This window comes from Rhinolophus hipposideros (assembly GCF_964194185.1).
Source record: "Rhinolophus hipposideros genome assembly, chromosome: 11".
NCBI classification, from domain to species: domain Eukaryota; kingdom Metazoa; phylum Chordata; class Mammalia; order Chiroptera; family Rhinolophidae; genus Rhinolophus; species Rhinolophus hipposideros.
In genome coordinates, this window is record NC_138057.1 from 23,028,188 (window position 1) to 23,055,844 (window position 27,657).

The 27,657-nt window shown below is 37.1% G+C and overlaps 1 protein-coding gene across 4 annotated transcripts; it reads right to left on the reverse strand.

Annotated features, from left to right (window-relative positions):
• Positions 1-1,820: 1,820 nt before the first annotated feature.
• On the reverse strand, positions 1,821-25,664 carry SNAPC3 (small nuclear RNA activating complex polypeptide 3). Of its 4 annotated transcripts, XR_013994453.1 has the most exons (10): positions 25,316-25,664; positions 24,505-24,582; positions 19,025-19,109; positions 14,438-14,542; positions 11,725-11,874; positions 10,146-10,228; positions 8,767-8,931; positions 6,741-6,848; positions 4,970-5,593; positions 2,977-4,232 (listed from the first exon to the last, which is right to left on the reverse strand). XR_013994453.1 is itself a non-coding variant. In XM_081066574.1 (9 exons), exons 1-9 carry the CDS (start codon positions 25,630-25,632, stop codon positions 5,446-5,448), a joined length of 1,239 nt encoding a protein of 412 aa, XP_080922700.1. In that variant the 5' UTR covers positions 25,633-25,664; the 3' UTR covers positions 4,325-5,445. The 4 variants fall into 4 exon arrangements, 2 of the variants coding, with proteins under 2 accessions (XP_080922700.1, XP_080922701.1); XR_013994452.1 differs by lacking the exon at positions 11,725-11,874 and having other exon boundaries at positions 1,821-4,232; positions 25,316-25,658; XM_081066574.1 differs by lacking the exon at positions 2,977-4,232 and having other exon boundaries at positions 4,325-5,593.
• Between the last annotated feature and the right edge of the window lie 1,993 nt (positions 25,665-27,657).

Sequence of the window (27,657 nt, forward strand, 5' to 3'; positions counted from 1 at the left end):
ACTTAATTTACTCCTGTGTCTAACTAATCAAGGGAATAGAGCTAGCAGGAATCCAGCTTAGAAAAACAACAAAACTATTGGACTTCTTTTACTGATACACCCTTAATGACTTATGTTCATACTTATTTGAATTGTGACAGAATAAAAAATTCGATCTAGAATAACAGGCTATTTTGTATTGTAGTTCCCACTAACTAGATGTGGAACTGTACTTATCCAGGTCTTGGTTGGTTACATTGTATATTAGGACTTGGAATCACACATCCCTTCTCATTCTGGAATTCAGAGAGATCTTACTGTCTCTGTATATTATCATACCCCCTTTTCATTAAGCTTTGTAGAGAATTCATTTTAAAGCAGGAAATGATGGAAAGAGCCTGGGCCAGGATGCTTCTTCCCTGAGTTATTTTGCTTGATACGCATATTACTTTGGGAAGAAGGCACACATAGTAAAATAAAATTTTCGACCAAAAATAAGTTGAAAAAATTTTTTAAATCTTGGTGATTTAAAAAACATAATGCACAGATTTAATGTCTTTTTTTTTCTCCTGAGGAAAAATGTCCCCTAATCCTAGTTGTCACACCTTTTTTCCCCCACTTTCTTTAGGCCATCCAGTGAAGAGAGAGACACTGAAATATCTCTGAAGGATTCTACGCTAGATAACTAGGTTGACATACCTGGAATATAAAGAACATTTGAGAAGTTTGTAATGGTTTTCATTTGAAATATTTAGACTGCTGAAAGTTTTAAATTTTTATAAACATAGGTTTTGTGTTTAAAACTTGTTTTGAGGGAGAAAATCCCTTTATCTTTGTTTGAAAGTAATTAAACATTGCTTAATTGTACTTGTGCAGTATTAACAGCTACATTATCAGTAAAAGTGAGGGAAAACCCATTTAGGAAACGTTGAACTGCTTTTCCAGACATTGGTTGTAGCATATTTTCAGTTAGTGTGTGTGTGTGTTAACGTGTAATTGATAGTAGGAAAAGTTACATTTTTAAAACTGCTACTTGTATAAACCTTTCCTATTTTCCCAAAAACCGTGGGTTTTGTGCGTTTTTACAAATCTTGGATTTACCAACCGTCTTTTCACTGTTTGTGGGTTTTGTAGAAGTTATGCATTTTTATGGTAGATAAAATGTTACTTCTATACCACTCCCTGCTTCTATCTCAAGTTAACCTCACCGTCTACATTGTGCTACATTATCCTGCTGCTTTGTACAATGTGTGGTCTGTATGCCTTTTTGTATGACAACTAGATATCCAACTGACAATTCTACAAGGTACAAAACTCATGTTAACTTTTGAAGGTAATTTAATTTTGTGGTTGGGAATTCAGTGGTCACATGGCTTTCTTGCAGAGAACAGAATGGGTGTATATAGGAATGATCTGTCTTTAGGGTTCAGCCATCTAAGATCCATTACAGGCACTAGTAGCTGAAACTGAAAACTAAATGATAAAAGTTTATTTTTGAGACATTTCTGAATTTTTTAAGAAGTTACACTCATTAAGGAAGTCACTAAGTGGTATTTTTTTAATTGGAAAACAATCTGTGATGCTTATGCAGTAAATAAAATAAATACAATATAAGGAAACTAACCTATTTGAAAACATGGTTATATCAGAAGGAAGTTTTTATTTCTGTATGATACATGTGACAAGATTGCAGAAAGTGGAAACAGTGCTCTGAGGCAGTAGACAAAAGTAAAGGAATATTTTTTGGTGGTCTGTATATTCATGTTTATGGACTAAATTAAGGTGAACCAAGGTTAACACAAAATTTAAGGGTAACTTAACAGAGCATTTCTAAGATTTTTGATTAGGTCAGTTGGGTTTTAGTAGCTAAAAGTCACTTGTGTTTTGAAACTAAATATGGGAAAAAGGCTTTTAATATGTCAGTGTTTGCATGTGACATGTATGTTGTGACCTCAGATAATTATTTTCATCTAGATGAAAAGTTTGAATTATTTCAATAATGGGAGCTTTGATTTTGAGAGGTCTTAACAATGGAACCTAGGACCCATTGTTCTGAGGGAAGTCTTAGTACAATTAAAATTTGGACAGATTTATTCTAGTTAAGCCATAAGTGTCAACATGTAAACTTGTTTTGATTAAAGAATTTTTCTATCAAACTACTAGTAAATTACTTCTTTGCTATTTTACAAGTGTGTTGAAATTCTGGATTCGCTTCCAAAGGAGTAATTTCTTAGTTAACTTTGTCATAGAGATTGTATTGTTTGGGGAGACTGGGAAACTAATAAGGTCAAAATGACAAAAAATGTAGGATGTGTTATTTTTAGTTGATCTTCCTTTTTTTCCCATGACCCAACAGATTTGTATAGTTTTACCAAGAACCACAGAATATTCAGCTTCTGGAGATACATATAGCAGCATTCTAATTATCTAATTAGCTTGTATGGGCTGACCTTGCTCTAACCAGTTGATTTATGTGGTATTAAAACAGTTGCCTTCTCTATCTTAACCCTCATTTCAAGAAATTTTTCTCTTAGTCAGTGATTTACAGACAACTACCAGTCTCACAACTCTTAAAAAGTCAATTATCAAGAATTTCTAGGAGCACTGGCTCAATTTAAATTGTGTATTTGGTCAAAACACCACAGCTGAACAAGTCACTAAGAAGAAATAATTTAAATGAAACAGCTGGCATTACTCCCCCATAAAAAAAAAAAACACCCCAAGCCCCACATTTTTGTGGTATGTATAAACAACACATATGGATAACATTTAAAAAGAGTGAGTTATGCATGATGAAGCAGAATCAATTGTTGAAGGTTTTCTCAGCTGCTTTGGAGACCGTTCAGAAGTACCATCTGAATCAGGAAACCTAAATTAGACTTTATAATGTGTAAACAGCTTGACTGGAGTACTTTAAAAGACTGTAATTGCTATTATAGCCTGTGGTTTCAAATAGTAGGATGATACATTGATTGTAGTGTACCCACACACACTTACCTGGTTGAACGTGTCAGGTTAAGATGAGGTGGCCTATACAAGAGCAAGACTTTACAGGGCTCTGTGAGGGCTTCATTGGCCCAACTGAGTCCCATTGGCCAGAGAAAGGATCATCTATTGGAAATAGCAAACCCATAATTACACCTTATGACATATAGGCAGAAATGTGTTCGTCATTTGTGCTATGTAATTCTCCAGCCTTGGAGATGATAAAGACATCGTGATGTGATTGGCGGAGAGGTCAGTTATCCTTAAAGGGTACTGAAGTCTAGAAAAGATGTTCAAGAAAATAGGTATTGCTTTTCTAGGTAGTGATTTTTGCATTTCCATCCACTGTTACATCAAAATCTAATTTGTTTTAAATACACAGGATGGTGATGGGTAAGTTCACGACATCATTTTTATAGCTGCTTTTCATTAGGTAGAATACATAATTTAAGTCATGTGATGTTTAACATTGAATTTTGCAGCTGTAAAAATCCCTTGATTCAAGCCATCTTTTATGCCTATTTGAAAGGACCTGTATAACTGACACACAACACATTGGCAAATTCTGGGAGTAACCTGGTTCGCCTTTCCGCTCTAGATCACACCAGGAAATAGATATCCGAGCCTTTGTAAAACAGCTGGTGAAAGTTAATATTATTCAGCAGGATAATACTCTCAATAAATGATAAAACAAGAATTTCCGTTGCAGTATTCTTTATCCACTAAAATGAACTGACTGGCACCACACATGGATTACTGCTTCTGTTACGATGATTCTAGAATTTCCTGTTTTGAGAATATGAAATGATGAAAATGAATAAAAGTAAAAAGACCCTTCTATACTAATGTAAGATCAGTAAGGAATGCGTTTTAAAAATACAGCAATGAATTCATTTTTACCTGTGGGTCTGTGAAGAATTGGAATAAACCTATGGTTTTCCAGCAGAACTTTAAATCAGTTCTATTTAGCATCATTGGAAACATGAAAGTAAAAATTTAGGAATAAATAAAGCAGCCGTGGAGGGACCTCTTAGTTCTTTACATTGCCCCTCCCATGTCTCTCTCACTCGGTGAGACCACCACCAGACACACTAAACACATGCTTGTCACCTACACACCAGTTGACTTAACTGAGTGAGTCCTGCATTTAAGTCCATAAAACATTTCACTGTTACCCTTTTAAATACAAGGGCTTATAGGCTTCATCTATATGGTAAATGTTCTTAACCATCCAGGGAATGTGGAATTCAGTTGAATTTAAATATAACCTGGAAGAAAGTGAAATTTAAACGACATTTTAAAATGAACCATCTTACAGCATTTCTAAAAGTCTTAATTAAATTTTCCACCAAAAAGTTTTCCAGAAATCATTTCAATATACGGGTTGGGGTGCCAAAAAAAGGTATAATCTTTTGTTACTGCTATATAACAATTTTAATACAGGTGTTTTTTTCTTAAAATGTATATAATTTCTTTGGCACCCTGTGTAAACTACAATTTTCTCTGATGATCTAGACCTACGGATTTTCATAGTTGTGCTTTGGCCCAGAACGAGAGAAGAGAAATAGGATTATCATAGTAAGGGGGCCAAAAGAATGAAGAGTTGGGCCAGAAAAACGTTTTTCTTTTGCATACAGAATACTGGGTATCATTGCCTCAAGAATAAGTGAGCCAGAGCTAGCAATATGTAGGATCTTGATTTCCCATGCCCCAGTGGTCATATTACATAAAATCTATTTAAATAAAAATTGACATTTTAAGCTCAGCATTTATGATTCACAAAAGGTTAACAAATGAAGCTTCAGTTTGTTAACTTCTGTGAAAGTATAACCATATACTGAAGGTCTTATTCATGCAGTGAGTCTCATTAAAAAGTTCAATATACCTCATTTTTACCAAAACAGCTCCCTGTGAGATTAAATTACACAATAACTTTTAATATTGTGTTAAATAATCTTTTATTCTTCTCCCTCATTTTTATTACAGATATTTGAAAGATCTTTACCTTGGAAGCCTCATGGTACACGATGTAGCTCTCACATTCTTCAAAAAATTTCCAAAACACTTCCACCACTTGATGTATCATTAACTGAATTTTGCTAATGATTAGCAAAAAGCTTTCTGGACACAATGATTAGGCAAGTCACAGACTGGTAGAAAATCAGAGTACATGTGCCTGACAGGATTTATATTCAGAATACATAAAAGCATTCCTACAACTCAGTAAGATAAATGACATTTAAAAATGGGCAAAAAGCACTAAATAACTATCTTTCAAAATAAATACCAAAATAATATATTTCTAAGCATGTAAATACAAATTATAAGAAAATATGTGATTTGAAATGTCTTCGGGGGCAGATGGGGGTAACTTTACATGATTGTTTCAGGTTGATCCTGTTCCTCTGGCATTTCTTGGAAATAAAGGAACCATCCAAGAGGACCTTTTATTTCACAAGGGTACACTTTTGTTGTTGGTTATTAATTAAAGGTTCCAGGATCAACATAAGGATAAGCGAGAAATTCCCCCAGTTTGTTGCCTTCTGAATCATAGTGGAGCATTCGGAAGCAAACATCACAAAAGAAACATGGGTCCTCTGGTGCAAAACTGTCATTGTTCGTCACCCATCTGTTGTTAAAAATAAACATCATTACCATTAATTATTTTCTTATGCTTTAACATGCTGTAAGTTGTAAACATTTTCACTACTGCCTTCTCATTCTATCTTATCCATATGTTATAATCCATCATATGATTCCATATACATAGATAGAGACATCACTATCAATGCAATGCAAACGGGTAGCTAACAGAAACATTGCACAATGCCATTTCTCTGAAAGACTTCTTAAAGTTAAGGAGAAAAGAATATAAATCCATACTTGAAAGCATCACACACTTGCCATGATATACCCACCCTCCAAGTAACTCAACATGAACATAATCATTTTCTTCTAATAGGCCATCTTGAAAAACCATAATAAAGTATATAGACCTGATAAATTTTTGGTTGTCTTTCTAATTGATAATGTGTACTGATTAATTTGAAAACTCCAGCTGTTTCACTTAAGAGTTCAGGATAAAAATGTTACAGAGTATATACAAATGGGGAAACATGGGCAACATTATTCAACTGAGATTTGGTTTTCTGACCTGAGATGTTACTGGACACAGGTGAAAATGCTGTTGTTCAGTTTATCTGAATTCTGCATCTCATGGTACGTTGTAACATTCCCTGAATGACATTTTGATCTGATAACTCGATTTATGTTTTCCTATTCATTTAGAAAAGCATATTGTGGTGGGGAACCCAAAACAAACTGATAAGAATAGTTTTTTAACTGATCCACAGTGAAACAACCTAAACATGCATAATCACGTAAAGGAAAAATACATAAAATCATATTTTGACCTCATGCGAGACGCTGTATTATTTTTTTCACTGAGAAGCTGGAAATGAAGCTGATTAGGTAAACTGCAGACAAGAGGCAGAAAGAACGTGGCTCCCTGATGACATCAAGCATGTGTCAATCAAATTCGTCTGACCTACCCTTGGACTTCCCAGTATACATGATGCTTCATTTCCTTATTGTTTAAAAATGCAGTTGTAACCTACTAAACTGACCTGTATCACTTCCCTACTAGATAAAACTTTATATTATGTATACCCCAATGCAGAAGTCCTCAGATTCAAAATAGAACTAAAATACCAAAAACCAAAAGTGCTTCACTTGAAAAAAGCAGTACTTCTCAAAAAAATACACGTATCACTTACCTGGCTGTGTACATTTTACAAACAAAACATTTTCTGGTCCATAGCCAATGCTTCTTGATAAGAAGGGGATAAAGTGTCCTATCCAAGCAGTCATCACGATGCACAAGCCTTTGTACACGAGGAAATGAAGATATTACAGTGTAAATTTTTGTTACAGGTAAAGAATGAAATACATCTGTACCTCACCATTAACAACATAGAAGATATATTTTTCAGTTTTTTGCTTACAAAAGATTTAGGTATAATCTGACTTGTTACACCAGGTTTGACCAAATTGTGTTCCACAAAACACTCCAGAAGAGCATTTGGATCAAACAATGTTTTCTTTCCTATGAAACTTCCCAAGTTCGTTCATGGTAATGTGCACTGTAGGAGGGAGATAGTGTATGCAACATTTCTTGAATGTATTCCATCAAAGAATCCTTGCTTTACTCAACATGTAATACCTTTTATGAAACATAGTTTGAGCAACTAAGTATTTTATCTGGCTAGCCTACCTAGATTAACCGGTTCTGTGTTAATACATGGCTCTTGTTTACTGTCCCCTTTATTTATAATCCAAATCAGGCTCCTGGTATAATGTGAATTGGTAGGACTTTTAGTTTTAGGTGTCAGACTTAAGAAATTTTAAGTGGAAGCCAGTCTCCGCTATGCCAGCTGAGGGAGTCTAGGTAAATCCCTTAACCATGCTGGACCGCAGATTCTTCACCTGGAAACTGAAGGGACTGTAAGAGTACTCTAACGGTCCCTGGTCGCTGGTAATTCTAAAATGTATACATATATTTTTAGTAAGAGTAGCAATATATCAACTTCACGTTAGAAAATGATTAGTAAACTTTTAACAGTTTACCAACTATTAAACTGGAATGGCACTGCATGATAAAATCCACCTGTGAAATAAAAAGGACTTGAAGTCTAAAGTATATTCCAAGTTGCCTTGAGGTTAAGGAATGACACTGCAGCAATATACTCACAATGTAAATTTAAAGACAGTAAGCTCACCAGAGGAAAGTATATTATCTTCCATCTCATGCTGATTCTGAGGCACATTCCCCCTCATTTGAGAGGAAGAGCAAGCAGAATAGCTTATATGTAAAATTTAAAGAACATATAACCAAAGAAATAGACAGATACAATTTTGAAATTCATAAATCTCTAAGGTTTATGAGCTATCCCAGCTCTTGCTTCAGAAATTCTTCCCTAGGGGCAACTGTTTTACATTCTCAACTGTTTCTTTTTTTTAATTTAGCTCCTCAGCCTCCCTCCACAGAACTACTGTAACTTTGATTACACAGATATTTAACGTTTAAATTATGATTTAACATTACTAGCACCTAAGCTATATAATAGGTTTCTGTTACTGTGTAACACTAAAAGACTTCACATTTGTCAAATACTAGAATTACTCTTCTCCTTCCCTCAGTTCCTCTGTATCTCCTTCAAATTTCGACAAAAGATACGAAACCTAGAAATATAGCTGCAAATTTGCAAAGGGCCTAGATGATACACAAAGCGGATGACTACTACCTGAATTATTGTAAAATACAAATGGAGATACTTACTTTTAAAAGTATTTACAGATTTTTAACCCTCTAATAAACAGTAACGTACGTACTTGTTATAGATTTTCCAAAACATGAACAATAGAGGATGCAAAGTTGTTCACTGCACGGAAAGCAAACACTTATTTCTGCTGTTTCCCACCCAAGCTGCAGTGATAATTGTGTTTCCCTGAAAATAAGACCTAGCCGGAGAGTCAGCTCTAATGTGTCTTTTGGAGCAAAAACATTAATATAAGACCCGGTCTTATTTTACTATACTTATTTTACTGTAAGACCGGGTCTTATATTAATTTTTGCTCCAAAAGACACATTAGAGCTGATTGTCCAGGTAGGTCTTATTTTGGGGGAAACATGGTAATTACCTTTATTTCTATTTAAAAAAGCAACCTACCTGTGCTCTTATACAATGAAGTAAAAAAAAAGGAAAACATAACAAATCAAATGTTATGATGGCTGGCACTCACCTTATATCAGTAATGACAACAACATGTTCACAGTCTCCCTGGTGACAGTATAAGTAGGGAAAACCCAGTTTAATATACAAGTCATTGAAGGTGAAGTCTTCCATTTTAGCAGTGTGAAACTTTCCATAGCCTCTATCATGGGACTCTGACCACTCAATAATTGTTCTGAGGGGGGAAAAAGGTAAGAATATATCATTGCTCCACAAAAATTTAAAAATGATGGAAAACAGTTTGTGATGGCAGTATTTCACAAAACCTGGCTCACCCACTTAGCTGGACAGTCGCCATCCTGATGAAAATCAGTGGCCCATACCTGTTGGAATTAGGAATTCTAAATTTGTCTTCATCCATCGGAGCAGTAGTTCTCCAAGTATGGTTCTTGAGACCCCACAGGGATTCATGAGGTCAAATTTATCTTTAATCATAAAATGTGATTTGCCCTTTCAACTCTTATTTTCTCATAAACGATAAATTTTTAGGAGGCTACATGATGTGTTATCACTTTAGATTGAGCGGAAAATGTGTAACAATGCCACGCTTCTGTTTTATTTTATTTTGGAAAACAGTTGTTTTTCACAAAAATGTTATTAATGTTAACATGTAATGGGATTATTTAAGTTAGTTAATATTTGAAATATTTCTTAGTTTCAATTGCTAACATGACAAATACTGATAGCTAAAACCCACATAAACAAAAACTCTTTGGAGTCCTCAATTATTTACAGTATAAATGAGTGCTAAGACCAACAAATTTGAAAACTATATTAGAATATAGATACAAATGGCTATCATAAAAGAATTTATATAAACAGAAAAAAATATACATATATACTCTAGTTGCTAGGACACTGATAATAAAAGTATGGTTTCATTAACATGATATTAGGTAGATTTTTCATGTTATATAAGCAACCGTACATATTACATAAGGCAAACAATAGTATATACTGGACAAGCAAAAAATAGTGAAAGATTAATTTCCTGCTATCACCTAATGACAACAGACTTAATAAAGTGTTTGAGATTTAGGGTTTTTTTACATGTATCTAAGGGCTCAATACAAGATTTACTATAACTTCTAAAATAGTAGGTAATACATTTAAAAAACAATTCTAGACAGCTGGCAAAGATCTTGAAAAGGTCTACATATGTTTTTGGTAGGAAAATTTTCTTCTTGGACTAAAAATTTCGATTAACTTATTGTACCTAGACTCATGAAATGAAATAAACTTTGAAAATATTTTTAAAAAGATAATGTTTAACTCCCAAAGAAACAATTCCTAGGCAAAGAGCTTTAACTGACCAATAATAGGATTTGTGGAGATAATACCATTTTGAGAACTAGAAATAGGAAAGACTGAGATTTTTGGAAACTATACCTGCTCAAATCTCTGCACTCAGGGTATCTTTTATCATTGTAAAATGTTCCTTCAAAATAAAAGAAGGCTGATTTGTACAAGTCCTGCAAGAAAACAGATGGTATTCAAAGCCCGTTATTAACAATTATGAAATTGTTCAAGTATTAATTCAAAATTTGTATATGATAAAATCATACTAATCTGTTTAACAACTTCATAGAATATGCTCAGCTCATTAATTTGTTTAATACTTAATGGGAACCCCCTATGTGACAAGTATTATGTTACTTTGTTTATAAAATGGAAACAGTAACAGTAGACTGCTATGGTTGCATGAGATTAATCACAGAAGTTGACTTGTTACTGAGGCTAAGTGGCAGTGTTCAGTAGGCACTCAAAATAATGGTTTGGAAATCAGGAGAGAATGTGCTTACAGAGAGATTAACAAAGACTGGAGTACACTTAAAACCATGGAAACTGGGGGAAAGATTAGGAAAAGAATTTAAAAGAAGAACAACTAAGATGAAACCTAAGTTATAACATGTGGTTGGTGGCTCAGGAACCAGCAAAAATAGATTGTGATGGTTCTTGTCCAAACTCTATTCTAGTCGATCCAAATATCTTTTTACTGGTCTACAGGAGATAGTGACTCGCTTAAGAGGGCCGGTAAATCTGAATTCCTCTGCTGAGTTGAGGCAGATAACAAGAGTTAGTTCAAGCTTGCCCCAGGATTAAATTCAGGATCAAGGCCCTACTACTTTACTGGGCAAGCAACCCCTTCTGAAAACTTCGGGGGTGGCCAGTCTACCATTTTGCTCCTTTCTCACCTCATGCAGTGGGTATACAGGGGTTTCTGTCCCTTTGAGAGTACCCCCCTGGGAAACAGCAGCGACAGCCCACACCAGATACTGTGCCGATGGGTGCTGCTCACTGGGCTGACCATGTCCTCTGACCAGCAGTGAGACTCCTGACTAGACTCCAACACTTTGCTGGGGGCAGTTATGACAAACTAACTCACCCAGGGTTTGAAAGAGAGAGTGAACAGTCAACCCAAATGCTGCCGTAAGATAAGTTGTATGAACATGAAAAAGATCAACTGCTTCAACAATTAGGTGGTCACTATGACCTTAGAAAGAAGAGTGTGCAAAGAATGGTTGAGGAATGAATGTGACATGAGGAAATCAAAACTGAGTATAGCCTCATCCAGGGGTGTCCAAACTGCGGCCCACGGGCCAACTGCGGCCCGCGATCCATTTTTAATTGGCCCACAGCAAATTCCAAAAATATATTTAGTTTACTTAAATAAACCAGGTGAGGCAATACGTACTTCACCTTGAGTGAGTGACCCGGCTGTGTAGTTTACCGCACATGGCCCTTGGTAAAAAACGTTGGAAAAAGTTTGGACAGCCCTGGGCCTAATCTTTGAAAAGGTGTTGATGATAAAGAACAGGGAAGAGACAGCTTGAGAAAATGGCTTAGAAGAAAGCACTTATTGCAATATTTATAATCTTGCTAATCATTACTTCCTCAGCTTATTATTATTATTATTGTTGTTAATATTTCTTCTGGCCTTATGGGGGTAAAAACTAAATCACCTTACTCTGCTGACGTGCTCAGGGGCTTGGTCGGGGGTGCTGCTGAATTCCCCACCGATCTGGAGGTCACTGACACAGCAAATCGAATCCCTTAGTTCCGTGAGCTTTTGACTGCCCAGTACTAGTATCGTCTGGTATGGTTTGTGTTCTTTGTGCTAAAAGGCAAACAGTAAGTAAGTGTCCACTCAGAGACAAGCCATTAAACTGTAAATCCTGTCATGACCAGATCTAAATTAACTTACTGGTTGTCTTAAGTTAAGTGATTCCCATAACTTGGTGTTGTTTTCTTAAATCCTATATTTGTCCAATTGGCATCCATAAATTACAGGTCCAAGCTAATGGCCAAAGTGGTTTCTATCTCCCCTGTGATCCAGAGCCTATACTCTGAAAACGCCTCCTTTATCTAACTTGCATACGCCAAGCCAACATTTCCGCTATCCTAAATCAAGAGCCAGGTACCAGACAACTAGGGACAACCCCCATGCCCCAGAGCCCACTAGAATTATTCAAACTAGCCAACCCTAAACTGTTTACCCTGCCCTGCTGTGCCTTTCCTGTGGAAACCCCAGCAAAGGCTGTGGCCTATGCCTCCCCGCCCTCCTTTCTGCCTCCTGACTGACAGTGGTTCATCCCCCTGTGGCCCGGCATAGCATGTACCCTACTTCTCTCAGGAAATGTAAGGAACAAAAATCTTCTTGCAATGGCATTGGCCTCTAGTGTTGTCACTCAGTCACCTCCATAAATTAAAAACCATGGGTACAATTGAGATACTTGGTGCTATGGTCTGAATGAATGTGTTCACCCCAAATTCACGTTGGAATCCTAACCCCCAAAGTGACAGTGTTAGGAGTGGGGCCTTTGGGAGATGCTTAGGCCATGGGAGTTGCACTCTCATGAATGGGATTAGTGCCCTTGTGACAGACGTCCCACAGAGCTCCCTGGCCCCTTCTGCCACATCTGCAACCCAGACGGGCCCCCACCCGACCACACGGGCACCTGATCCTGGCCTTCCAGCCTCCAGAACTGTGAGAAACAAGTTTCTGTTGTTTTTAAGCCACCCAGCCTGTGGTGTTTTGTTACAGTAGCTGGAATGGACCAAGACACTTGGCAATAGAACTTTTAATTTTAAGTTAAAGTTTATAATCAAGATGCTTCTAAAATGACATTAGCTTGAAGAGCCTTTGGACGATAACTTCATCTAGTACCACTGTCTTTTAAAATTTCCGGGAAGTTGTCTCACTGAAGTCAAGCAATCTATTCACCACCTTAATGTTATAAACCCAGAGGTTCAGTTATTATTGACTTTACTTTGCTTGATTGGTAATTTGAAATCTTCATCAAACAATGTAATTAGTACTGACTACATCCCAGATGCTTTATAAAAGCCTATTTATTCACAAGTGCAATTTATGTATAGTAATATTTCAATTAACCCTTATCAAAAGTTTATGACATATCTGTTCAGGGAATTGAGAATATGTACCCTGGGTTGGGATAGTTCTTTTTATTTGACTCCTAAGGAATTCCTAGATACCTCCAACCTGTTAACTGTCTGCATTTTTATTAAAGAAGAGCTGTCTTTAGTTGTTAGTTCCATAACTTTCCAAGCATTCTAAACTAGTGAACTGGTGAACAAAGGTCACCCCACTCCTTCACCAGCCACCTATTCTGGGTAAAAAAACAAAAAAACCTTCAAGAATTCATATAATTAGAATCATTGTGGATTTCTCTATACTTTCAGTTCTTCCAGTACAGAAACCAGGGTATGCATTCCAACACTGAAACTGTAATCCTATTAATCAAGAAAGTACCATATTTTGCCATATAAAATGCACTTCCGTGTGTAATGCACACGCATGTTTTTGGCCCCAAACTTTCAAGGGAAAAAAAATCTTTGGTTTTAATTTTTTAAATCAAATTTCTATTTGTTTACATTTAGGTGCTTGTTTTTTGTATTATAAAGGAATTTCAGTTAGCATTTACTTTTTAACATATTATGGTATAAGAAATTTTATGTAACAAATAATTACAAAACACAAGTACAGATACAAAGAAATTTTAAGTACAGGTAACAAATTTCCAATATTTACACATCATAAAAGGCCAAGAACTCTTTGTCCTTACAAGTTTGTCTTAAGGTCAACAAAATAAATTATTGTATTCCAGGGTATTATTTTGCATATGGATATTGTTATTGATTTCTAGAGTTATATTTTTAACTCATAAGCATAAATAAAAGAATTAAAAACATTTATTCAGATACAGAATTAGTATTACCCATGTACAATGCGCATCCTTATTTTTCCCTCACAAATTTGGGCAAAAAGGTATGCATTATACACCTCAAAATATGGTATTTGTAATTTGACCTTATTTACAATATTCCTCATTAAAAGAAAGAACCCCAGGTTAGAGTGCAGTGCTCTTAACAACAAAGTTGCCGGTTCGATCCCCACATGGGCCACTGTGAGCTGCGCCCTCACAACTAGATTGAAACAACTATTTGACTTGGGGCTGATGGGTCCTGGAAAGACACACTTAAATAAATAAAAGTTTAAAAACAAACAAAGAACCCAAGAATATAGACAGGATACCAGATAAAACAGTATATGCTTGCATGTACTTTAAACCCTAGGAAATGTGACTCTTCAAATAATTAAACCTTTTGACAAAAGTCACTCATGTTATCTGTAAAACCCAAAAGACTTTACTACTGACCTTATGAAATATAACAGGGTACAAGATATTCACAGACAGGATAAGCTCCCCTTCTTCAATCATGTCTGCTGGATTTTCAGGCTTTTTCCCTATGGCATGTGACTCCTGAAGAAGGAAAACAAATTAATCAGAGACCTTAAAATCAAGACACTGTGAATCAGATAAGGGGCAGTGTGGAACAACACCCATAAGCAATAACTTGAGTCCCTCCACTGAAGCAACCAATAAGATGGGAAGAGAGATTGGAATCAACTATTTTAGAACTCTGGAACTTATATCAACCAGGGGAGTGCTTGATGGAGGGACAAGGTGCTGATTTTTCATACGTAAGCAGAGGGTGTAAACCAACTACCATTCCCCCATTCCTCAGCCCTGCACGGAGATGTGGAGAAAGCAGCCTGTGTTCCCAGAAATGATGGGTGATGCCAGGATAGGCAGTGGAAACCTTGCACTCCAAAAATTGGGGGGTTGTGTGTTTTGGTTGGTCTGGCAATGTCCTAAGGGCCTGGTGCAGACACTTGCCTTGGTTTTGGCCCTCTTGACAGCAGTAGTTTCCCCCAGCAGCAGCCCCAGTAGACAGGACCCATTTTACTCATTTGTGGTGGCAGACATTTAAGGAAATCTTGGTCAGATCACTGGCTGACCACAGAGATAATGAAACAGAAACATCAGTGACCACACACAACAAGGAATACACACACTTGAAAGATAGTTTGGAAAAGTCACAAACTCCCAATAAGTAAAACTCAAACTCAGAATGTCCAGTTCGCAACTAAAACATAAAACACACAAACAGGAAAATATGGCTCATTCACAAAAAACAAAAGAAATTTGATGGAAACAACCTTCGAGGAAGCCCAGGTGTTGAAATCATGTTAAATCAATGGTCTTAAATGTATTCAATGACCTAAAGAGAATAACAGACAGAGACTAAAGGATATCAGGTTCCTCAATAAGATTAACAGCCAGTTTCTCACCAGAAACCATATATACAATGGAATATTACTTGAATATTACATAAGAAGGAATAAAATCTTGCTATTTATGACAATGTAGATGGACCTAGAGGATATTAAGCCATGTAAAATAAGCCAAAGAAAGACAAATACCATATGATTTCACTTATATGTGGAATCTAAAACACAAAATAAATGAACAAACAAAACAGAAACAAACTCATAGATACAAAGAACATTTTGATGGTTACCAGGTAGGAGAGGGGTTGGGGGATGAGTGAAAAAGGGACAGGGATAAGATATGTAAACTGCCAGTTCTAAAAACTGTCATGGGGATGTAAAGCACAGCATGGGGAATATAGTCAATAATATTTAATAACTGTGTGGTATCAGATGGGTACTAGACCTACTGGGGTGATTACTTTGTAAGTTATATAAATGTCTAATCATTATGTTGTACACCTGAAATTAATATAATATTGTTTGTCAACTGTAATTGAAAAATAAAACAAATTATTTTAAAAACCCCAAAAACAAAAAGACAAAGAAAAGCCCTAACAAAGAAAAGCCCTGGACTCGATTGCTTCACTGGCGAATTCTACCAAAGAGCAAAGGAAGTTAGTAACGCCAATCTTCTCAAAGTCTTTCAAAAATATCTCAAGAGTTGAAGGAATACTTCCTCACTAATTCTATGAGATAGCATACTCTGAGACCAAAGCCAAACAAAGACACTACAAGAAAACTACAGGCCTATATCCTTTAAAAATATAAATGTCAAACTCCTCAAAAAAATACTAGCAAACAATTCAACCACTTATTAAAAGGATTACATACCACAACCAAGTGGGACTTATCCTCAGGATGCAAAGATAAGTTCAAAACATGCAAATTAATCAATGTACTACACTGCACTAATAGAATGATGGGGAAAAACCACATCATCATCTCAACTGATAAAGAAAAAGCATTTGATAAAATTCAATCCTTTTTGATGACAGGAACAAGAAATAAACTAGGAATAGAAGGGGACATCCTCAACATGATACAGGCCATATATGAAAATCATACTCAATGATGAAAGACTGATGAGGATGTACATTTTTGCCACTTCTGTTCAAAACAGTCCTAGAAATTCTAACCAGAGCAATTAGGCAAGGAAAAAAAAAGGGAAGAAAAAAAAGAAGGAAAGAAGACAGAGCTATTGGGCAACCAAATTAAAAAGGAAGAGAAAAAGTTAGCTCTGTGCATGATTTTCTATGTACAAAATTCTAAGGAATCCACAAACACAAAAAAAACCATTAGAGCTAATAAACAAATTTAGTAAAGTTGCAGGACATAAAACCAACACACAAAATTCAGTTGTATTTCTACACAGTAGCCATGAACAATCTTCTAAAAAGATATTAAGAAACAATTCCATTTAAAATAGCATCCAATGAAATAAAATACTTAATAATAAATTTAATGGAGATAAAAGACATATACAAAACAATTATAGAACTGCTGAATGAGATTAAAGACCAACCTCAATAAATTGAAAGACATCTCTTGTTCATGAATTGGAAGACTTAACATTGTTCAAGTGACAATACTACCCAAACAATATACGGATTCGATGCAATCCCTATCAAAACCTCAATGGCTTTGTGTTTTTTTTGCAGAAATAGAAAAACCCATCCTAAAATTCAGATGGAATTTCAAAAGACAATGAATAGTGAAAACAATCTTGTAAAAGAACAATATTGGAAGACTAATATTTCCAAATTTCAAAAATGACCACAAAGCTACAGTAATCAAAACAATGTGGTATCTGGTAAGGACAGACATGTAGACCAGTGGAATAGAGAACTCAGAAATAAATCTTGTGTACAACTGACTTTCAACAAAGGTGCCAAAACCATTCAATAAGGAAAGGACCCTCTTCAGTTTGGGGAAAACTGGATATCCAAATGCAACAGAATTAAGTTGAACTTTCACCTTACACCACATATAAAAATTAACTCAAAATGGATCAAAGGCTTTAACTAAGAGCAACAACCATAAAACTCTTAAAAGAAAATATAGGGGAAAATCTTCATGACTTTGGATATGGCGATGGTTTCTTAAGTATGACACCAATTGCACAGATCATGAAAAAAAAAAACAGATTATTTTCAAACATTTGTACATGAAAGGACACTATTAAGAGTTAAAAGACAACCCTTAGAATGGAAGAAAATATTTTTAAATTATACATATGGTAAAGGTCTAGTATCCAGAATATACAAAGAACTCTTACAACTCAACAACAAAGAGACAACTACCCCAATTTAAAAACCGGCAAAGAATTTGAATAGATATTTCACCAAAGAAAATATACAAACAACCAGTAAGCACATGAAAAGATGCCCAACATCGCTAAGCATTAGGGAAATACCAATCAAAACCATAACAAGATACCACTTCACATCTACTAGGATGGCTATTATCAAAAACCAGAAACGAACAAGTGTTGAGAGGATGTGGAGAAACTGGAATCTTTCTGCATTGCTGGTGGGAATGTAAAACGATGCAGCCACTGTGGAAAAGTTTGGTGGTTCCTCAAAAGTTAAAATAGAATTACCATATGACCAACCAATTCTACTCCTACGTATACACTGAAAAGCATGAAAACAGATTCAGATACTTGTACATTAATGCATACAGCAGCATTATTTACAATATCCAAAAGGTAGAAAACTCCCAAATATTCATCAACAGATGAATGGATAAACAAAATTTAGTATAACCATACAATGGAATATTATTCAGGTATAAAAAGGAATGAAGTTCTGATATATGCTACAGCACAGATAAACCTTTAAAGCATTATGTTAACTAAAATGAGCCAGACATGGAAGGACAAATATTGCATGGTTTCACTTACATGAAATATCTACAATAGGCAAATTCATAGAGACAAAAAATAGAACAGAGGTTACCAGGGGCTGGGGGAAGGGAAAATGGGGAGTTATTGTTTAATGGGTATGGAATTTCTGTTTAGGATGATGAAAAGTTCTGGAAATAGTGGTGATTGTTACAAAGCACTGTGATTGTATGTGCCACTTAAGTGAATATTTAAAAGTGGTTAAAAGAGTCAATGTTACATCAATTTTACCAAACACATGTAAAAGTGGGAGAAATAATATGCACTATTAAGTGCCCAACACTGTCTTGAACATAGTAGGTTCTCAAGAATATGTACTAATAAACTCATCACATCTACTAACACTTATCTCCTCATTACTCATCGTCTTAAATTTTTCTGAAGATTTTACATAAGAGAGAATGGATCCGGAAAAAGATGAGGTTAAACCAAAATCAGGAGCAGAACAAAAAATACCAGGAATAGGGTGGTGAAAAGGCATGAATTAGCCTAACAGAGCAAGAGCAAACTAATCGCAAAAATAAAAGCAGAGATCTGAGAGTAAAATATGCCATCACTTGACTTCTGAGGGGCTTTTTCTCCTACTCGTTCCCAGTCCCAATAAAGTTTCTCTCGTTTGCTTTCAACTAAGCATATCCAATAGAAAGTCACCATACAGTCATCACTAACTCACCCAGTGACAATTTATTGTTTCATGGGCAAAGATAAAAAAGATGAGTCTCTTACCATCTCATAAGCAAATGTTTCTTGTCTGCAGACTCGATCTATTGTTATGGTTTCTTCCCGATGTTCCAAAAGCCTCTTTCTAACTCTGTTATAGATACAAGAAAAATTAAACTTCAACATTCTTTACTGGGGCTTCAAAAACATCTTTACTATTTAATTTTTTTTATTTTGAATTAATTTCAGACTTAAAGAAAAGCTGCAAAAATAATACAGAGTTTCCTTGTATTTCTCACCTGGCGTCTCCTCTGTTAACATCTTACATGATCATAGAATAATTATCAAGACCAGGAAATTAACATTAATACAGTCTTCTTAACTATAGACATTTTTTTGATATTCACAAATTTTTAAACTGAATGCCTTTTTTTCTGTCCCAGGATCCTATGCAGGACACCACACTGCATTTATTTCTCCTTTTTCTTCCAGTCTCTTACAGTTCTGTAGTTTCTCCGTGTCTTTCATGATCTTGACACTTTTGAAGAGCTCTAATCAGTTGTTTTGTAGAATGTCCTTCAATTTGGGTTTGAGAGCTATTTCCTGACAACTGGAGTCAGCCTCTACATTTTTAGCAAGAATACCACAAGAATGATTTTGTCCTTCTCATTGTGTTATCATGAAGTCCATGATATTAATAATATGTTTTATTACTGGTGATGTTTATCTTGGTTAAGTTCCTGGCTGCCAGGTTCCTACAGTAGGAACAATACTTTTCCTTTGTATCTGATAAGTATTAATATGTGGGGGAGGTACTTTGAAATGATGCAAATCTTGTTTCTCCTTAAACTTTCACCGAGGAATTTTAGCATTCATCAGAGTTTTGTCTGCAACATTTATTACTGACCTACTGCCCTCATTCTACATTCTACATCTCTGGTTTATCCTTTCCATTTCTTTTGTTCAAAGAAGCAGATACCTGTGTATTTTTTTTATAGTCCTTTCTGTATCAATCTGAGTTCAATTAGGAGAAAAGAATTAAACAGTTATTTGAACAGAGAAAGCTTAATCTAAAGAATTGTTAGCTTTAACAGAGGATTGGAGTAAAGAGGGATTGGCAAGTAAGGAGAACTCTATAGAATATAGAAATAGTAGATAAAAGGAGTATCCTCCTCCTTGCTCTGAAACAGAGTGCCCAAGAAGACTCCCTTTTCTCCCCCTAGGACTGGGATCCAGACCTTGTTGGAGAGGGCACAGCTGTGACTCACTAAATGGAAGAGAAGTTGCTATGCTGCCCCATCAGTGAATCCTGTTGGAAATCCACCCTTAAGGGCACCAGAAAAAGCTGCTGAAGGGAGTTGTCCAGAGGAGCGGAGTAGCAGGGAAAGCTGCTGGCTAATGACTGATGAGTACCACGTAAGCTGTGCACTGAAGTTGTGCGCATTTGCAGGACCCAAAAAGAAATTCTGTACCCATTAAACAGTAACTCCCCACTCTCCCTTCCACCACCCCCTGGTAACCTCTGTTCTACTTTTTGTCTCTATGAATTTGCCTATTCTAGATACTTCATATAATTTATTTCTGTAGAGCAGGGATCAGCACACCTTTCCTTAAAGGGCCACATAGTGAATACTTTAGGTTGTGAGCCCTATGGTGGTCTCTTCCACAACTACTCAACTTGTCACTGTAGTACCAAAGCAGCCACAGACAATATGTAAAAGAATTGGGCATAGCTGTCCCAATAAACCTTTATGTGAAGAAAACAGGTGGCCAGTCAGTGGGCTATAGTTTGCCAAGGCCTGCAGAGCAATCTCCTGTAATTAAAAAAATTTGTTCCAGTGGTTATTTCTTCCTCATTTTGTATGTTTGTGCTTTCTTCCACTTTTGTTTCTTAAGTCAACTAAAGTTTACCTATTTTGTTAATTATTTAAAATACAAAACAAAAAACAACCAAGATTTTGATTAATTAGATCCATCCCTTTTCTGTTCTTTTCCTCATTAATTCCTGCTTATATCACTATTATTTCCTTCCTTACAGTTTCTTTTGGTTTACTTTGTTATTTTTTTAGTTTTCTGAGCTGGAAATTTATTTCATTTATTTTTATTTTTTCACCTTTATTGGATTGTCACAGCAATAAATTTTCCTCTAACCACCGCTTTAAATATATTCCTTATATTCTGATATGTGTTGTTTTCAATGTCATTATTTCTTAAAAATTCTCTAATTTCAGAGAAAGGGAAATACCCTTTCGTCCATTTATTTAATAAATTTTAAAATTTCAAGATGGAACAGCATGATTAGTTTTTGTTAGTGAATTCTAATTTTATTACGTTGTGATCAGTGCTGTTTGTAGTATTTGTACTTTATGGAAGCAACTGATGTTTTACTTGTGACCCAATATATAATCAATTGTTGTGAATGTGCTCTGTACGTAAATCTAAATTTACATACATATATACTATATATATGTATATGTATATATATATATATATATATATATATATACACACACATATATATCCTCAAGACCTATCGTGTTGGTTATGTTCATTAGAGCTTTTATCTTTTTTGTTTTTTTTTAAACCATTTGATCTGTCTTGTGCTGCGATTGGTATATTAAAGAGTCTTTTAAAATTTTTTAAATTTTTTCTTTTTTCTTTTATTATTGGGGAATATTGGGGAACAGTGTGTTTCTCCAGGGCCCATCAGCTCCAAGTCGTTGTCCTTCAATCTAATTGTGGAGGGTGCAGCTCACTGGCCCATGTGGGAATCGAACCCGCAACCCTGCTGTTCAGAGCTCGCACTCTAACCAACTGGGCCACCGGGCCGCCCCTAAAGTGTCTTATTATTAGTGCATTTCTAGATGTTTCATTGTATCTCCTATAGTTTTGTTTTATAAAGTTGGCTATTTTATTTATTCTGTCATGCTAATAAAACCCTGGTATATTAGAGGGGTTTATTTTTTTATTGTTTGTTTCTAGTGGTAGGTAAGAGTCCTCCAATTTTGTGGTTCTCTTTTTCTTACAGGACTCTGAAATTTCCCCTTTCCATCCTTTAAATGGTGCAATGAATGGTGCTTTCGTGGCCAGAGAAATCACAGGGATAGGCAGACTAATCTAACTGAAATTGCTGTTTTATTAAAAGTAATGTTGCTAAAGCATTTGGGATGACAGATGCATTTCAGTAGCACCCATGTAGTAACAATTATCTTTCCTACTCCTAGGAATTAAAACCTTCTCTTAAGTAGTCAAAAAAATTTCAAAAGTGCCGAAGATAAGTTATTTAGGTTGCTACGGATTAAGAAGAGCAGCATGTATCAAGAAAGAATCAAATCTCTACCAGCTATTTTTTCCCAACATGCATAAAATGAGTTCAATAGCTCCTTTGTTAGACAAGGAAGAGAGTAAATTCTAGAAATTTATTTGTTATACCATATTAAATGGGTCATGTACTTAGGTTTTGTTCCTATTTTTATTTGTGGGGAGAAGGAAGGTTTAGAGAAAAAGAGTGAAGAGATACAGATTTTAGCTTTCGGCACAAGTTTAATTTATTTGCAGCATTGTTAAAATTAATATGAGTCATATTTTTAATATAATAGTTTCAAAGTACATCAAAATAATCCCAATTGAGGAATGCTGTATTAACTCCTTTTACATTAGATTATATATATAATTCTACCTACATTTCCTATAGAAGGGATAAGAAGACAACCAAGGAGATCCAGTTGATCTAATAAGAGAAGACAGCTAGGGGAAGCAATGTGAAAAGTAGTCTGAAAATTATTATTTAACTGACTTAATATAAACATTATAAGCCAATTGATATAACAAAACAAAAGAGTCTGCTTTATTTAAAATTATCATCAGCCAATCTCTAAAAATCACTTCCTCAGGTTTATGAAAATTTCATTTATTCAACTCATTCTACAAACATCTACTGACTTTCTGATTATGTGCCAGAGTTCTAGGAAATAGGGGTATAGCAGTGTGTGTGACAGGTATAACTTGTGGAACTTTTAAGTCTACCTAGGAAGATAGAAAATTAAACAGGTATATTTTAAGTGTGATGAGTATTTCAACAGAGAAGTATGGGGGGCTACATAAGCATAAACAGGGATCTAAATAGAGTCTTTAATCCTTCAGCTATGACAAAGGATGAGCAGAAGCCTGCAAGACCAGATGGATGAGGAAGAGTAAGTGTTCTAGGCAAAGGCCTGAAATGAGAGAACACATTACAGAAACTGAAAAACAGTGTAGCGTGGTTGGAGCACCGCAGAAACAGAGCTGCAAAGATCAGCAAGGTCCATTCTATAGGGGCCCTTGTTAGCTACTTAAGAACTCAGGACTTTTGCCTAAGAGCCACTGAAAGGTTTTAAGCAAGAGTGAGACGATCAGATAGGCAGTTTAGAAAAATTCAACCAATCAATCAACAGCAGTTAAAGAGCACCAATTGTAGCAAAGCAATACAATAAGCTTAAGAGCGATACATAGGTGAAAGAATTGGGATTCCTAATGAGCCTTCAAAGACTTTAGAAATGTTAGAAGAGCTCTAGACATTACAAGTGCATCTCTCCCCTAAGGGAGAGAGATGGGTTGTAGTAATGTATAATGGAATCTTAGGGTCTCAGAGATGGGGTAGGTTTCAGACGGGAAGAGGCCATGTGCATCCTGAGCCATTTGAAAGAGAAAGTGGTTGAAAATAAATCTAGAAAGGCAAATTTGGGCCATATGTAGAAGGCTTCAAATGTCTAAGGAGTCTGAAATTTGTCAATAAAAGAGAGGTAGAGCCATTGACTATTTCTTAGCAAATGAGCAAGCTCAGGTGATAGCGTGATGGATAAATCAGGAGAAAACACTGGATCTACAAAAGACAGGACCCTTTCATAGTGCTCCAAGTGTTGCTAATGTAAATATTAGCAGTAGGGAAAGGAAACGGATTTGGCAGTTACTACAAACCAAGGCAGACCTGAATGTCTGCTTGAAGTTTTTAGACATTTATTGTTGTCTTTTAATTCCATTTTTCTAGTAATTCATTTTCATCCTGTTTTACAGAAGTATGAATATGTCAAAAATTATAGACAAAACAAAACAAAAAACTGGTCATTTACATAGTTTGAAAAGCACTATCAGAGTATTTAGCTTGCAAGTAAAATCTAATCAGATTAACTGTACCTTTGTAAACATACTTTAAAAATAAACACAAATTTTACTATGAACTGGTTATTAGAGGTTATGTATTTGCTGTTAATTTCCTTAGGTGTGATAATACTGCTCTGATTATGTAGGAGAATGATACTTTTAGCATCTATATGTTTCTGTATTTAGAAATATATATTATGCTGTCTGCAACTCACTGAATGGTTGACCAATAGAAAAAGACACACAGCAGGTACCTCAAACACATACAGCCGAAGCAGACATGGCTAAACGTTAACAGTGGTTGAATTTAGGGGGTGGGATGACAATACCATACGACTTTTGAGTAATGCAACGTTGAAAAAAATAACTAAATGAATAGCAAATAGTGAAAGCAAAATCCTCCATACCCCAACGTCACTAGGTCAGTGTCCTCCGGGATGACTTCTGGATCCTCAGTTTCCTCAAGGCACTTCAGTTTATCAAGGCTAAAACAAAAACATAAAGGAAAAGCAATCATACACCTTGTCCGAGGAGTCAGGGTTACATCCTAAATACATCACTGACTAATTAAGAAGTCATAAAATCCAGCAGGGGCTCAGACGAGGCCAGAATTCAAGGCGACGACTTCTATGCGGATATTCTATAAAGCAAAGGATATACGGCGGACTAACTGAAGGAGGCCAATACCGTGTTCAATGGAGAAAGAAAAAAAACATTTTTTTTAAGTTATTTTTTGTATTTCACCCCACATAAGGCACTTTTGCAGAAAATTTCAGTAATAGCATTCCCGGTAGGTCCCCGAAAGAGACCACGGTTAATCCAGGTTTTAACGCTCCTCTGGTTAAATCTCCTTCGGGCCTCACCGTTACTCAGGTGCCTCTATTGTCGGAGCGTCTGTCAATGGCAGGGACGCGTCGCTGTCACTGATTGCCTTCCTACGTGAACAAGCACTTCGAAAATTAGCGAATAGAAAATCTGATCGTCTGTGCAGCTCTCGCGTCCCTTCCACTCCAACTCGTAGAAACTGCGCGGTCTGATCACGGGTCTTCTCCCGGTGTTCCAGGCACTCCCCAGCGGGTTGAAAGCTTTGAAAGGGCGGCCCTTCCACCCCCAGGAGGAAACGACAGGCCGTCCCGAGGACGGGTGTCAGGAGAGCGCAGAACAAGGCTGCACCCGGTGGGCCCCAAGCCGGCAAGGGTCCCTCAGCCCCACACTCACCCGCAAACTGCCCTCAGCTCGGCCGCCGCCTCCAGGCTGCAGCCCAGATCCCGGGCCACCGCGGCATCCTCCCGGCTGGAGTCGGCGACCCCTCCGCACCCAGGCAGCACCGACGCCGGCGGCTCCTTCAGCGACAAGTCCCCTTGTCCGCGCAGCCGGCCACGCCACAACTCCCCGAAGGCGCCCACGTGGAAAGCGCGTGTGTTTAGCTCGGGAAGCTCGTACTCTGGAAAGTTGCAGCCCCCACTGCTGGGGATCGTGTCCTGCCGGCTGCCCACCCCGCTGCACGTTGGCTCGCCCCGGCTGCGTTCAGCCATGTTCGCCCCACTCCCTTCCCTGCAAAAGCCGCACGATCAAGGCCTCGCGGAGCGTGATGTGACTTGTAGTTGCACGTGGCGTCGGCTACCGAGCAGCGGGCTGCACAGGCGGAGATTCAGAAACTACATTTCCCAGCAGGCCCCGGGTCAGGCCCGGCCCTGGGCGTGGCACCTCGAGCCTCCGCGTACAGGGTTGAGCGCATTGTTCTCTTCTCCCGGCGCTGGGGACAACGTAGGTTGCGAACCTCCCTCCACCGCAGCCGGTGGGGTTTGGTTCTCGGCTCCAACGGTTACGTAGCATCGCTCTCTGTTGGGTGGGGCGGCCCTGTCACGCCCTTCAGTCCGAGCCTTTGCTTTGCTTGTCCTCAGCCCTGGGGTGCGGGCTTTTCCTTCACTCCAGAATTCGTGGGCTGTGCTGCTGCCTCACTACTCCGGAGTCTGAGAGACATTGGGGGGCGACGGCCGACCGGGTCACAACCGGTCCTCCAGATCCGGGTCCTGCAAAACCTTTCCACCATGTTCGCGTTCCGATGTACGTATGCATTGATGCACGCGCACAATGGGGTTTATGGAGCGTCTACTGTCTACCAAACACTATACATTATTAACCGTAATATATACATTTAAAAAATCACAGCAACCTCTCCAGCATCCCTGGTGCTGTTGAAGATGGAGTTACGTGCTAGGATGTAAAAGGATTGGAACGCGAATCTGTCTAGCTTCAGATGGAGCTTTCTCCGTTCCATCGCTCAGAGGCCCTACGGGAAGTGGGATGTTCAGAACGCACCCCGGTTATTTATGCTTCTCACATTTAAAGTGTTCATCCCGTCGTTTTCAGTACATTTAGAGTTGTGCGACCATCACCACAATCAATTTGAGAACGTTTTCACCACTATCCAAAGAAACCCTCTCCGTTCTAGTTGTCACTCCCAGCCCTCTCCACTCCTCCAGCCCTAGCCAACCACTAATCTTTCTGGCTACAGATTTAAATATTTTGAACATTTAATGTAAATGGAATCATGTGTGGTCCTTTTGGGACTAGCTTCTTTCACTTATAATATTTTCGGTGTTTATCCATATTGTAGGATGTATCAGTACTTCATTCCTTTTTGTGGTCGAATAATACTGCATTGTACGGATATATCATATTTTGTTTTTCCATTCATCAGAAGTTTCCACCTTTTGACTATTATGAATAATTCTGCTGTCAACATTTTCGTATAATTTTTGCGCAGACATTTTCATTTCCCCTGCACATACCTATATTAATCTAGACATCTATTTCTATATATCTATCTAGGAGTGAAATTCCTGGGTCACGTCGTAGCTCTGTTAAATAATTTGAAGAACTGCCAGACTGTTTTCTGCAGTAGCTGCCCAATTTTGCACTCCTGCCAGCATTGTCTGAGGATTCTGATTTCTCCACATCCTTGCCAACACTTGTTATTATCAGACTTTTTCATTAGCTATCCTAGTGGGTGTGAAGTGGTGGTGTCTTGTGGTTTTGATTTTCGTTTCCATGATGACTAATGATAGGGAGCATCTTTTGATGTGCTTATTGACCATTTGTATACCTTTGGAGAAATGTCTATGCAAGTCCATTGCCCGTTTTAAAATAACGTTATATGTCTTTTTATAGGAGCCTCGGTATTTATCAGTACATTGTTGTAGGAGGTATCTGTTGTTTCTGTTTGCTTAGCATTCTGTTTCTTACAACTTAACCTTCCTTACTCCTTTTGATCCTCCTGTGGCTGCCAGTCATAGAACCCTTTCTACTCTGGCCACAGTAATTTACTCAAGGATGAGCAAGTGACTCGACTAGAACCAATCAGAATCCTCCTCTGGGATTTTCTTTTATAAGTCAAGAAAATCTTCCTCCCTTCTGAGGACCCAAAGATATGCCCTAGACCTAGCCTGTGTTGGCCAGTGGAAAAGTTAGAAAGAAGAAAGTCAAGAGTATAAATAAGGCAGAAGATGAAGAAAGAGAGAAGTCATGTGACTTGGAACTATTGTGGATGAATTCAT